At 41.4% G+C, this 14,422-nt stretch overlaps 1 protein-coding gene across 4 annotated transcripts in view; it reads right to left on the minus strand.

Annotated features, from left to right (window-relative positions):
* Positions 1-14,422, minus strand: part of LOC132834396 (protein unc-13 homolog A-like) — a 575,505-nt gene that overhangs the window by 156,435 nt on the left and 404,648 nt on the right. For all 4 annotated transcript variants that reach the window (XM_060853271.1, XM_060853270.1, XM_060853267.1 and 1 more), the window contains one exon: positions 12,140-12,225. In XM_060853271.1, coding sequence (XP_060709254.1) covers positions 12,140-12,225 — 86 coding nt within the window. The remainder of the gene's footprint in view (positions 1-12,139; positions 12,226-14,422) is intronic.

The raw sequence follows: 14,422 nt of genomic DNA on the forward strand, positions 1-14,422 counted from the left end.
GGCAGCATTTGCAGGCAGCTATTTGGATAATAATTGTATTTGGACCAAAATAATCGAATTAAGGGCACAAAGAAAGGATAATAAGCATGATCTTACAGTCATTACAGAGTCATGGATATTAGGAGATCAAAGCTGGGCACTAAATATTTGGGTATATGTGACGTTTTGGAAGGACAATCAGTAAAGAAAGGATTGGGGGGTGTAGCTTTGTTAATACGAGATGGAATAAAAATGATAACAAGAGAGAGCTTGGATCAGATAATGTAGAATTCATAGCGGTGGAAAATTAAAACAGTTCTAACTACAACAAAAATACATTAGAAGAAGATTCTAGGAAATGGAGAAACTAACCATTGTTAACTAAGTAGGTTAAGGATAGCAATAAATTGAAACAAAATCTATCCTAGAATGTGGCAAAGATCCATAATAAACGAGGGGACTGGAAATGCTTAACGGCAACAGCAAATGACCAAATATATAACCAACAGAGAGAAAACACACTCCAAGAGTAAACTAGGAAGTATCATCAAAACAGCAAGAGCTTCTTTAAATATGTAAAAAGGAAAGAAGAAGCCAAAATGAACACATACCTCTTAGAGAAAGAGGCTCTGAAATTAATAATGGGGAGCTACCAAATGGCGAGGAGTTAAATAAATATTTTACGTCAGTCTTCATGGTAGAATACATCCACAGTATTTCGAAAGTCCTGAATAATCCAGGGACAAAAGGAGCTGGGGAAATAAATACCACAACAGAAAAAAGATCTCAGGAAACTAATGGTGCTAAAGGCCAATAAGGCCCCTGGATTCAATGGATTGCATCCAAGGATATGAAAGGAAGTGTTTGCAGAGTTAGTGTATCTTTGTTTGTAATCTTCCTGGGGGCGGCATGGTGGTACAGTGATTAGCACGGCTGCCTCACAGTGCTAGAGACCTGGGTTTAATTCCTGCCTCAGGCGACTGTCTGTGTGGAGTTTGCACATTCTCCTTGTGCTCGGATTTCCTCCCAGTCCAATGATGTGCAGGTTAGATGAATTGGCCATGCTAAACTGCCCGTAGTGTTAGTGGATTGGGTCTGGGTGGGTTGCGCTTTGGTGGGTTGGTGTGGACTTGGTCCGGAGGGTCTGTTTTCATACTAAGTAATCTAATCTGGAAAGCCCCAGAGGATTGAAAAACTGCAGATTTAACACTTGCACTTTAAAAATGAAGGAGACAAAAAACAGATAACAATACAGCTCTTAGTCTAATATCTGTCGTTAGGAAAATACCATAGTCTATTATAAAGGATTTAATAGCATAGCATTTAGAAATACATTTCAAATCAAGTCAGCATTGCTTTGTGCAGGTAAAATCATAGAGTGGTCTATCTAACTTATGAGAATGTTTTGAGAAGGTAACAAGCAGGATAGATAAAGGGAGCCAGCAGATATTTGGATTTTCAACAGGAATTTGATAAAATACCACATATAAGGCTACTTAACAAAATAAGAGGACATTGCATTGATGGTAGTATATCAGCATGGATAGAGGATTAGGTAACTAATAGGAGGCAGAGAGATGGACTAAGGGGAATGGGGGAGTTTCAGGAGGACAGCCTATAATTTGTGGAGTGTCACAGGGATCAGTATTGGGCCATAATTATTTATGATGTCTATTAATGATGAGGATGAGGAAAGTGAACGCACTGTCACCAAGACTGCAGATGACACACAAACTGATGGGAAGGCAAGTGGTGAGGAGGACGTAAGGAGCCAACAGAGAGATATAGATATGTGAAGCATTTGGGCGATCGTGCCAGATGGAACATAATGTGGGAAAATGAGAGTTATGCACTTTATCATGAAGAATAGCGGAGCTAAATATTATTTAACTGGAGAAAGACTGCAGAAAGATGCAGTACAGCTGGGTGTGGATCTCATGGTGAATTACTGAGAGTTAGCACACAAGTTCAGCAGATAATAACGAAGGCAATAGGGATGTTGGCCTTTATTTCAAAGGGAAAAGGATATGAAAATATAGATTTCTTGCTAAAACTGTATAAGACATGAATTAGGAGAAAGTGAGGACTGCAGATGCTGGAGGTCAGAGCTGAAAAATGTGTTGCTGGAAAAGCGCAGCAGGTCAGGCAGCATCAAAGGAGCAGGAGAATCGACGTTTAAGGATTGAGGAGGGTGTGCCAAGCAGGCTAAGATAAAAGGTAGGGAGGAGGGACTTGGGGGAAGGGCATTGGGAATGCGATAGGTGGAAGGAGGTTAAGGTGAGGGCGTTAGGCCAGAGAGGGGGTGGGGGCGGAGAGGTCGGGAAGAAGATTGCAGGTCAAGAAGGCAGTGCTGAGTCCGAGAGTTGGGACTGAGATAAGAAGGGGGGAGGGGAAATGAGGAAGCTGGAGAAATCTGCATTCATCCCTTGTGGTTGGAGGGTTTATAGGCGGAAGATGAGGCGCTCTTCCTCCAGGAGTCATGTTGCCATGGTGTGGCGATGGAGGAGGCCAAGGACCTGCATGTCCTTGGCAGAGTGGGAGGGGGAGTTAAAGTGTTCAGCCACGGGGCGGTTGGGTTGGATGGTGCGGGTGTCCCAGAGGTATTCTCTGAAACTTTCCGCAAGTAAGTGGCCTGTCTCCCCAATGTAGAGGAAGCCACATTGGATGCAGCGGATGCAGTAAATGATGTGTGTGGAGGTGCAGGTGAATTTGTGACAGATATGGAAGTATCCCTTGGGGCTTTGGAGGGAAGTGAGGGGGGAGGTGTGGGCAGAAGTTTTGCATTTCTTGCGGTTGCAGGGGAAGGTGGCGGGAGTGGAGGTTGGGTTGGTGGGGGGTGTGGACCTGATGAGGGAGTTGCGGAGGGAGTGGTCTTTCCGTAACGCTGATAGGGAGGGGAGGGAAATATATCCCTGGTGGTGGGGTCTGTTTGGAGGTGGCGGAAATGACGAAGGATGATACGATGTATCTGGATGTTGTTGGGGTGGTAGGTGAGGACTAGTGGGGTTCTGTCCTGGTGGTGATTGTAGGGGTGGGGTTCAAGGGCGGAGGAGCGGGAAGTGGAGGAGATGCGGTGGAGAGCATCGTCAACCACGTCTGGGGTGAAATTGCCGTCTTTGAAGAAGGAGGCCATCTGGGTTGTTTGGTATTGGAGTTGGTCCTCCTGGGAGCAGATATGGCAGAGGCGAAGGAATGGGAAGATGGGATGGTGTCTTTACAGGGAACATGGTGGGAGGAGAAGTAATCTAGGTATACAGGGGGCAGGCTGGGAGGAGGTGTAATCTAGGTATAAAGGGGCAGGGTGGGAGGAGGTGTAATCTAGGAGTAGCCATGGGCACCCGTGTGGGCCACAGCTATGCCTGCCTCTTCATCGGATATGTGGAATAGTCCATCTTCCACAGCTACACTGGCACCACCCACACCTTTTCCTCCTCTACATCGATGACTGTATCGGCGTTACCTAGTGCTCCCACAAGGAGGTTGGATAGTTCATCCACTTTACTAACACCTTCCACCCCGACCTCAAATTTACCTGGACTGCCTCGGACTCCTCCCTCCCCTTCCTAGACCTCTCCATTTCTATCTTGGGCGATCGACTCGACATGGACATTTACTATAAATCGACCGACTCCCACAGCTCCCTAGATTATACCTCCTCCCACCCTGCTCCCTATAAAAACACCATCCCATATTCCCAATTCCTTCGCATCTGCTCCCAGGAGGACCAATTCCAATACCGAACAACCCAGATGGCCTTCTTCTCCAAAGGCCGCAATTTCCCCTCAGACGTGGGAGACCGCATCTCCTCCACTTCCCGCGCCTCCGCCCTTGAATCCCGCCCATCCAATTGCCACCAGGACAGAACCCCACTGGTCTTCACCTACCACCCCACCAACCTCCAGATACATCGTATCATCCTTCGTCGTTTCCGCCACCTCCAAACAGACCCCACCACCAAGGATATATTTCCCTCCCCTCCCCTATCAGTGTTCCGGAAGGACCACTCCCTCCACGACTCCCGCATCAGGTCCACACCCCCCACCAACCCAACCTTCACTCCCGGCACCTTCCACTGCAACCGCAAGAACTGCAAAACTTGCACCCACACCTCTCCCCACACTTCCCTTTAAGTCCCCAAGGAATCCTTCCATATCTGTCACAAATTCACCTACACCTCCACAAACATCATTTACTGCATCTGCTGCACCCGGTGTGGCCTCCTCTACATTGGGGAGACAGGCCTCCTACTTGCGGAATGTTTCAGAGAACACCTCTGGGACACCCGCACCAACCAACCCAACCGCCCATTTGGCTGAACACTTTAATTCCCCCTCTCACTCCACCAAGGACATGCAGGTCCTTGGCATCCTCCATCGCCAGACCATGGCAACACGATGCCTGGAGGAAGAACACCTCATCTTCCGCCTAGGAACCCTCCAACGACAAGAGATGAATGCAGATTTCTCCAGTTCCCCTCTCCCCCACCTTATCTCAGTCCCAACCCGCGGACTCAGCACCGCCTTCTTGACCTGCAATCTTCTTCCTGACCTCTCCGCCCCCACCCCCTCTCTGGCCTATCACCCTCACCCTCACCTCCTTCCACCTATCGCATTCCCAATGCCCCTCCCCCAAGTCCCTCCTCCCTACCTTTTATCTTAGCCTGCTTGGCACACCCTCCTCATTCCTGAAGAAGGGCTTATGCCCGAAACGTTGATTCTCCTGTTCCTTGGGCGCTGCTTGACCTGCTGCGCTTTTCTAGCAACACATTTTTCAAGACATGAGTTAGGCCTGACCTAGAATACAACAAACTGTTCTGATCTCCTTATTGAAGGAAAGATTTTCTGGCTTTGGAGACGATTCAGAAAAGGTTTACCAGGTTGATCTGGGTACAGAACGATTTTCACTTCAGGAAAGGCTGAGCAAGTTCGAGTTGAGATGAATGAGAGATTACCTTAGTAAAATATATACTTTTTTTTAGGTGTTTGACAGGGTCGATGCAGAGAGATTGTTTCCACTTGTGGGAGAATCTAGTACCAGAGGGCATAATCTCATGTATTAGGACAGAAATAAAGAAGACCTTCCTCTCTCAGAGTGTATTTTATCTGTGGGATTCTTTATTGCAGAGGCCTGTTGAAGCTGGGACATTAGTATATTCAAAGCTAAGATAGACAGATTTTTAATCAGTAAGGGAATCAAAGATTATGGGGAAAAGGCAAGAAAGTGGAATTGAGCACAATGACATCAGCCATAATCTCACTGAGTGGTGGAGCTGACTCAATCAACCAAATATCTCTCTCTTCTCCTCGGTCTTATGGTCTTATCTTAACAAAAGTTGAACAGGCTAAGCCTATATACATAGGACATTAGAAGAAAGAAAGGTGATCTCACTGAAACATATAAGATCTTAAAATCTGAAGTTCTGGGTAGAGTAGTTACCAGCAAGATGTTTCCACTTGTAAAAGAGATTGAAACCAAGCACATGGCTTTACAATTAAAACAAATGAGCAGAATATTTCTCCTCAGCTGGTCGTTAGAATGCAATGTTCTCCTCCCCAGAAGAAGGCTGGAATTTTAAATGTTATCCATGACTGAATAGGGGAAATAGCGTTACAGTGGATGGATATTTTGGTTGGCATGAACCAGCTGGGGCCAAAGGGCCTATCTCCGTGCTGCAGAACTCGATGACTCTAATTAGACAGACAAGGGAGTCAAGGGTCATGCAGCACGGACAGGAAAGTGAAGCTGAAGCCACGTGCAGATCAGTCAGGGTCTTGTTGAATGTTAGAGCAGCTCAAAGGGCCAGAGGGCCTACTCCTGCTCAAATCCAAAATGTGTTCCTATATTCCTCATTGCAGAGTTGGCTGTGGGAATGTGGAATATCAATGAAAGCCTCAGCCAACAACTATAAATCCCCTCTGAGATTTAAGTGGGGGGAATCTCTTTCATAACCACATAAATAGTGGAAAAAGAACTTTTGAGGAGCAAAGCACAAATAAGGGGCTTGCATTTTTGGTGAATAACCTAAATGGTGTATGGAATATGCAAAAGAAAATCAGACAATATATCTAAATAAGATGTTTTGAAGAGGTAAGAACATAGCTTTATGTCTCTTAAAAGTCTTTGGTAAGGCGATGGATAAATAGTACACTCTGAGGCCTGTATTTTTCAGTTTGGGAAAAGTATGCAATTCTCTGCATTGGTGTGATGTACTTCGGAGTTGTAAAAAAGAAAGTCAGAAACCACACTACTGATAATGGGCTGTTGTGGATAATATAGAGGTATCAAGGTGTAATCAATGTACTCCTAGCAGCACACTGTCATCTTAATGGAAAAACAAATTTTTGATTTCTCCCCCTTTGGAAAGATGTCAGAGATTAATGAACAGTTGCTTAACTGCAGAGAACCAATTAGCATTTAATTTACTTCGATGTATCTGTGTTGCAAGTAACTTTTGGTCATGCTTAAGTACATTTAAACATTAAAGGTCACCTTGTACATTTAAAAAGTAACAAACAACAGTAGTGATTCTGAAAGAACAGTCAATGGCCTTGAAACATTAACTCTGCTTTCTCTCCACACAGGCTTCCCTAAGTGTTGACTTTCTCTAGAAATTTCACCTTTTGTTTCAGAGTAAACATTCAACAACTCAGTGAGATTGTTTTACTTTATAGAGTCATACAGCACGGAAACAGACCCTTTGGTCCAACCAGTCCATGCGGACCATTATCCAAAACTAAACCAGTCCCACCTGCCTGTGTTTCATGTCCTTCCAAACGTTTCTTACTCATGTACTTATCTACATGTCTTACAAACATTGTAATTGTACCTGCATCCTCCACTTCACCCAGAAGATCATTTCACACATGAACCACTCTCTGGGTAAAAAAATTCCCCTTGTGTCTTTTTTAAAATCTTTCTCCTCTCACCTTTAAAATATGCCCCTTAGTCTTGAAACCCCCACCCTAGGGAAAAGACACCGTACCTATATCCCCCACCATTTTATAAACCTCTATAAGATCACCCCTCAACCTCCTACGCTCTGGTAAAAACAGTCTCTGCTTATTCCAGCCTCTCCTTATAACTCAAACGCCCCATTCCTGACAACGTCCTGGTAAATCTCTTCCAAACCCTCTGCAGCTTAATAATATCCTTTCTATAAGAGGGTGACCAGAACTGGACATCCTAAGTACCTTGCCACACTATCTCCTCTTCCTTTGATTCTATTGATCTAAAGATCTATTGATCTCTGTCTTGAAGAATCCACAGTTCTCTGGTGCAGAGAGTTCCAAAAGCCACAGGGTGACATGTTGATGCACTGTTCAGGTTATTTTCCATAGACACACTTTATTTTGAGCCACATAGAAACTCAGCCCTCTGGATACACAGAGAAATACATCAAAATGGATATATGACATCCTTTGCATGAACGCTTGTAAACCTCTGGATTATAAATTCTTATACTCATATCCAGAATGCTCACGTAAAACTTGCCAGGTTAAACTTATACCCTCCCCCAGAGGGAATGCTGTGCTGCCATCAGTAGCAGAGGGTGTAATTTCAGAGTGATGCATTGTAAATGAGCATTTTGTAAAATTGGGATACATAAAGGATATGAAAGATTACAAACGGTATAAATGAATTTCAAAAAAATTTCAGATTGAATAAGCTCTGTACACTACGGCTCACCAATCCCATTTCACTTAACAATTAAGGAAGATTTACATGTAACTATTGAGTTAATTAGGTTTCACTCTAGCAGTTTGATGTCATCAAAATCCTTGATTATATGGACAGACATATGCAATTGTTTCACTTGTAACTTATACATTTGTAACACTGAGTTATTTTTCTCCTGCCTATTAATAGTTTATTAAGAATACTGCTCATATTATTTTCCACACATAAATCATAACTTACTTTTCAGTGATATATTCGTAATTGGTAATCTTTCTCGATTTATGACTTCAGGCAACAAATAACATGGATTGCATTGCTTACAGATATCTGCACTGAAAGCTGCTGTTGGCTAAATAAATGCAAGATTGAATAAACCACGAATAAACCATGAAGGTCACACACATCAATCTATATAATTAAAAGTTCTGTGGCTGTTGTGTTTTCATGGATCACAATTTGAAAGGTACTTTCTTTCTTGCTTCAGCACTCAGCCTGAGCTCCTTGTTCAGTTCTTCAGTTCCCATTTTCCTCCTTACAGTCTGATATCTCACCTCACTGACTCAGGTGCCCCACTTAGTACTATCACCATGACCACACTCAGCTTGATCCAACTTTCTCTGTTACCCTCCTTGGTACCCAATCCAAAGCTGACACATGCCGAGTCCACCAGTGTCTCCAGATCAGATTCTAACTGCTCCACTGATTCATATCATGCCACCTTCAGTGACAACTCCCTTCCTAAAAGCTGCATTTCCAACCTCCCTTGAGAGCTCTTGCTTCCACGTTCTATGTGTTTCTAAACTCCTATCATTCATGGGTTTGCACATCATCATCACAGCCTGTGTTTTTTTGTCCTGATTCCTGGGACAAAGGGTTTATCAACAGGAAAGGCTGAGCAGGTTTGGCCAACACCTATTAGAGTATACAGGAATGAGGGACTATTTTATTGTGACATATGAAAAGTCCAGAAGAACCTTGACTGGATGGGTGCTGAAAGGAATTAATGTAACCACATAATCAAAATTTGTATGAATGAAGCAACAACTAGGGCTTGTCAAAAAGGTACAGCATTAATCAGTGAGATTTTAATCTGCACGTAGTCTGCAAAGATAAGATGGGTGATGAAGTTGGATGCTAGCTTTTGATGTTTTGTGCATGAGGAGCCCTATATCTCCCTGTGCTACTGCTTTCTCAAGTTTTTCTGTATTCAAATAGTATTCAGATCTTCTATCCTCCTGCTAAAGTGTAGAACCGCACAGTTTTCCCAGATTATATTCCTGCTGCCAAGTTTCATCCTCTCACGTAACCTGTTTGTAATCCTTCTCGAGGCTATCTGCCTCATCCACCCTCCTGCCTTCCCGCCTATTTTGGTATCATTTGCAAACTTGATGATAGAACATTTATTTCCCTTATCCAAGTCATTGATACACATTGTAATGGTAGCCTAAATGTGGAGTTCACAGGATGTTTCTTAGAAATTTAAGTTCTTGAGCTAAACAGCAAGTAGGTTACTCAAGACTTGGTATTGTACAAAACTATCGGTTAAATTAACCACTTTGTACTGATGGTGTTGAAGATAGCATTGACAATATGACTGAATAGTCGACTTAAAGGAAAGAAGAGTGGGATGAAGAATATTAATTTATGTCCACAGGTATATTGTGTCAGTCTTCACTATACAGGATACAAGTGTTATGAAGATGGGGTCCACTGTACTTTTAAGAGAGTTAAAAGCTAACAGAACCACTTGACACTACACTAAGTGTTCTGAACAAAATATAAGGTAACTTTTAGTCAAACAACTCGATTAGCTGGTTGCCTGGAGATGATAAAACAAATTTGAATTAGGCTAATCAGGTTAAATTATACCCCCAAAAATGCCAAACTCAATCAAGTTTGAATTTGGTATATTACAATCTTAAAAGCCAATGACACAATCCGATGCTTTGGGATGTAAGACTGTGGAAAATTGAACAGTTGGGAGGGGAACTGCCAAGCCACCCGCATCTGCAGACTGCCTGGAAAAAAAAGGGACCTTTACCGATCAATGACTCGTGAAACAGAAATCCCTAAGAAGAAGAAAAGAAGACAGAGGAAGATATGAGAAGATTTTACATCTAGCTGGTTTTGAAAAGTTAAATTTTGGTAAATCTTAATCAGGGGTTTGATCAGTCTAGTATTATAGAAGGGAAAGTAAAAGATTGGTTAGAGGAAAGAGTTGTAAATAGTTGTTAGTTGATTATTTCTTAAAATATAACAGAGAATAAAGTTGTTAATTTTACTTTAAATAGTTCTTGGCCTCTCAAATTTTCACAGAATACTGCACAGGATAATTTTTTTCTGTGTTGCTGGTTTAAATTAAGCACGAAGGTTTACCCCGTGTTGTAACACAAGTCACATCCAAAATGTGGTTGCAAATCAGGAATTGGAAGGGAAAGAGGAACTAAAGAAAATTACAATCACACTGGAAGTGATCCTGAGCAAATTGTTGGAGTTGTGGGTTGACAGTTTCCTGGGTTTTGATGGGCTTCATCCTCAGAGCTTAAAAATGATCAGATTTTTTATGTTGGTTTTAATTTTCCAAAATTCGCTAGATTTGGGGAAGGTTCCATTGTTAGAAAACAGTGAAGATATTTCCTTTACTCAAAAAGGGAGGCAGACAGCAGGAAATGACTGGTTTGTTAGCTTCACATCGCTCACAGAGAAGATGTTAGATGCTGTTATTAAAGGCACTTTAGCAGGGCACTTAGGAAATGTAATGGTAACTGGGCAAGGTCAATATAGTTTTGTTTGTATTAGACTTGAATATAAATTGGACATATTTGCATACTAGAAGAAAGGAGATTAGAGAAGAGTCTCAGAACATGAAACATAGGAGCAGAAGTTCACTTAGCTCCTCAAGCACACTCTGCAAACCAATAGGATCATGACTGAACTCTTAGTGCATCCTTAAACTCCACTTTCCTGCTTGTCATCCATATCCCTCATTTCTTTTGTGTGTCACATATCACAGAATGTCCCATTTTAGTCTTGAAAATTGCCAATGGCATAGCTCCACCTGCTAATTGGGGATGGGGGAAAGAGTTACAATGACTCTCTGAGAGAAGAAACTCCTCCTTTTCTCCATATAAAGTGAGCAAGCCCTAATTTTTAAAATGCGCCCCCAAACTTTAGTTTCTGCCAAGTGAGGAAACATCTTCTCAACATTAACACTGTCACCCCAACCACGCCCCAACCCTGAACCTTACATGTTTCATTCTTCTGCAGTCGAATGAGTACAGGTTCAAGTCATTTAATCTTTTCTCATAAGACACTCACTTCTTAAGAAAAATTAAGGTAAAAGCATAAAACAATGGAGGCGATTTGAACTCCTAACATGGAACAAATGGGCAATAGGCAGTGGGTAGCTGTTCCTAAAGAGAGAGTAATCTTACCGCATAACATTTCCAATGCTTTGAGATTATCTTGACTTTCTGGTTACCATGAAACATAATAGAAGGCCTATAATTTGAATAATGGACAACCTGGATATCAACTAGCTGACAATGACATAGATCTTGGGGGTGAGCCTACCCTAGAACCACAGCAGCCTGAGTTTTCCTGCTCTTCCTTCACAAAAAAAATTACTCAGAATATAGTTCTTTTGTTTCACTGCCTGGTGTAACTGAGAGGAGTACACATGGTATGTTCTCTTTCCATTTGTCTTTCAAAACAGTCCCATGTACATTTGCTCACATAAAAGCAGGACGGAATCTCCTTTCTGGTTTAGGAAGGCAACTGGGATGAAGGCAGACACAAGCAGAATAATACACACATAGAGATAAAACTAAGAGGAGCACAGCTAAACTGACAGAGCAAGAAAAACATAAAAATGAAAACGTGAACAAAACAAGGACACAGCCGCAGGAAGAGGGATGTATTGTATTTTTTTCAGAGAGTGTAGAGGACCATCTATATTGCAACAGATTTTACATTGCACAACACTCCTGCCACTAACATCGTACCTGACTTCAATTTACCATGAGAACTACTACAGTAGCACTAAATGTAGAAGATACATGGGTGACTGGTAGTTTGTAATCTCAAGTTAGATCCCCATAGTTTGAATCAATATCTGAAACTGTGTTAAGTTGCAGCACACTGATTGGTCCAGGTATCCAATAGTATCTGTTTCCATCATTAATACATTTTGATAAAGAAGTGTGATTTGAAATTTGAGGCTTTCAATGGTCACTAAATCACCATTTGTAATTATGCAAGAATAATAAAGACAAGTGACCTAATTAGTTGATCATTCAGCTTGGACTTTAATATTAAATCTTTATTAAGGTCACTGGATAATTGCTTTGGACTTTATATCTATGCAGCGCAACAAGATACTTTCATTCCAAAAACTTGGTGCTTCCAATCACATTCATATTACAAGTGAGTTATTTTGCTATGTTCCAATTCTTAGAAAAATGTCAGGGTTGTCATAAATTACCTTCAAGCGCGTACTTCATGTCCTGAGCAAATAGCTGCCACATAACCTCAGCACTTACTTTTCCCATGTTAAGTTCTTGAGGGAATCTGAAATTGAAACACATATCTCTATGTCAAATACACACACTTGACTGCATAAAAATAGGTAATTTACTTTCAAAATAATTCAATTTGAACTCCTCTATATTTGGAAAAATAGAATATAAATTGCACACATGCAATTTCCTTTGGTATCATTTGTTACAAGAATGCTATCAAAATTTGCAGCTTGCTCTACCCAATATCATACATTAATCTTCCCACCCCAGCCCTGTCCTCCCACCAGTCTCAAGCTTTCTCACAACAGTACGAAGTACATTATATATTTTGCGAGGTAGGAACTCCTTTGCCATCCTTTTCAATTTTCCTTGGTCACATCCATGATACACCAATTACAGCTGAGAGGCCAGGCTCGATCCAAAACCTTATTCAATGCAGCTCTCCGTTAGCTGCTCAATGATGTGAATGTGTAATTTGGTCATGAGCTTTCTAGGCAACTTTCTTTGTTCTGTGGAGAGAACTGCCTTCTTTCCATTGATACTTCCAAGAATAATGTAGATAAAATGGAGAGTTGAGAGGGAGCTGGAAGATGAATTTGAACTAGTGAATGACCATGGCACAGACTCATGGATGCATTAGTGTGATATGCCACAGTTCTGAATGCATTTCCAAGATGTAAAATGTACTGATTTGCTTTTGGACTTGTTCTAATATACATGCTTGAATTATAATATGACTATTGACAAAACATTCATAAAAGTCACTTGTAAAGGAAGGTAAGATCAGATCATTGAGTTGAAATAAAGTCAAGATCACACAAAGGGCCCAATGAGCAGATAGCAGTGCTCTGGATTTATCAATGTTGGAATGCTATTTAAAAAAATACTGCAATGCTTTGCATGAAAGCTGACGTTGCAAATGAAAATATTTATATACAATTTTGGCAACAGAAAATTGCTTGGTATGGAACGTTGATGCTCCACACTAATAACAAATTCTTACTTTAAAAGTTAAAATTGTATTTTAACCCAGTATTGTCAGATGGAACAAAATGATAAATATGCCAAACTCTGATTGCTCTGACATGATAAGATGACAATTTCCAGCATCATAGCGTTCATTCGCTACTTGTCAGAAAAAAATGCAAATATTCTTCCTTCAGTAATTAAAGAATTTAATAGCGATCAAAACGATAACACAATTATTAAAAGAAACATAATTCCAAACACTCAGTATTTAATATAAATGAAATATGACTACTGTCTTAGCAAAGGCATTTTGTGTTTTATACATATGTTTTCTATATGTGGAAATATTTAGCTTTGTTGGAACTGCATTTTTCATTAGCCAAAATTTCTAGTATCGTTTTAAAAGATAATTAAAATGAATGTGCATAAGGGACAAATTAAGCTGCCCACACGCTTTCTGCAGTGAGCTGCAATGATAGCATGGATCAGAAGCACAATTGCAAAACTGATTCTTCAACATGCATTTCCTGCTTCAGGGTGGGAGTTCAGATGTCTTGCATTTATCTTACGTTTAATGAATACATGATGCTTTATTCTTCCCAAATATCAATGGTGGCACTAAGGCTCAGGGATCGCCACACTTGTGTAAAATTCCATCAGTGCTTAAAGCTGCACTTAGGATGCATCACAACATTTTGAGCCTTTGTGAAACTTGCTGGGGCTGAGGGATGTCAGGTTGCAGTTGTACAGGATGTTGGCGAGGCCACTTTAGGAGTACTGCAGCCAGTTCTGATCAGGAAATATATTGTTAAATTGCAGAGGGTGCAGAAAAGATTTACAAGGATGTTAGGAGGACTAGAGCATCTGAGTGATAAGGAGAGGCTGGATAAGCTGGAGTGTTGCAGGTTGAACAGTGACCTTACAGATGTTTATAAAATCATGAGAGGCATGAATAAGTTGAATAGCAAAGGTCTTTTCCTTCAAGTAGGGGAGGTCAAAACTAGGGGGCTTTTTTTTAAGGTGAGAGGAGAAAGATTTGAAAAAAAACATGAGGGGGCAATATTTTTACACAGAGTGGATCGTATGTGGAACGAACTGCCAAAGGAAATGGTAAATGCGGTACAGTTACAACTTTAAAAAGGCATTTGGATAAGTACATGAATAGGAAAGTTTACAGGGTTGTAGACCAAATGTAGGCAACTGGGGCGAGTTTAGTTTGGGAAACTTGGTTGGCATGGGTGAGTTGGACCGAAGTGTCTGTTTCCATGCTGTATAAC

This window comes from Hemiscyllium ocellatum, chromosome 39 (assembly GCF_020745735.1).
Source record: "Hemiscyllium ocellatum isolate sHemOce1 chromosome 39, sHemOce1.pat.X.cur, whole genome shotgun sequence".
NCBI lineage: Eukaryota > Metazoa > Chordata > Chondrichthyes > Orectolobiformes > Hemiscylliidae > Hemiscyllium > Hemiscyllium ocellatum.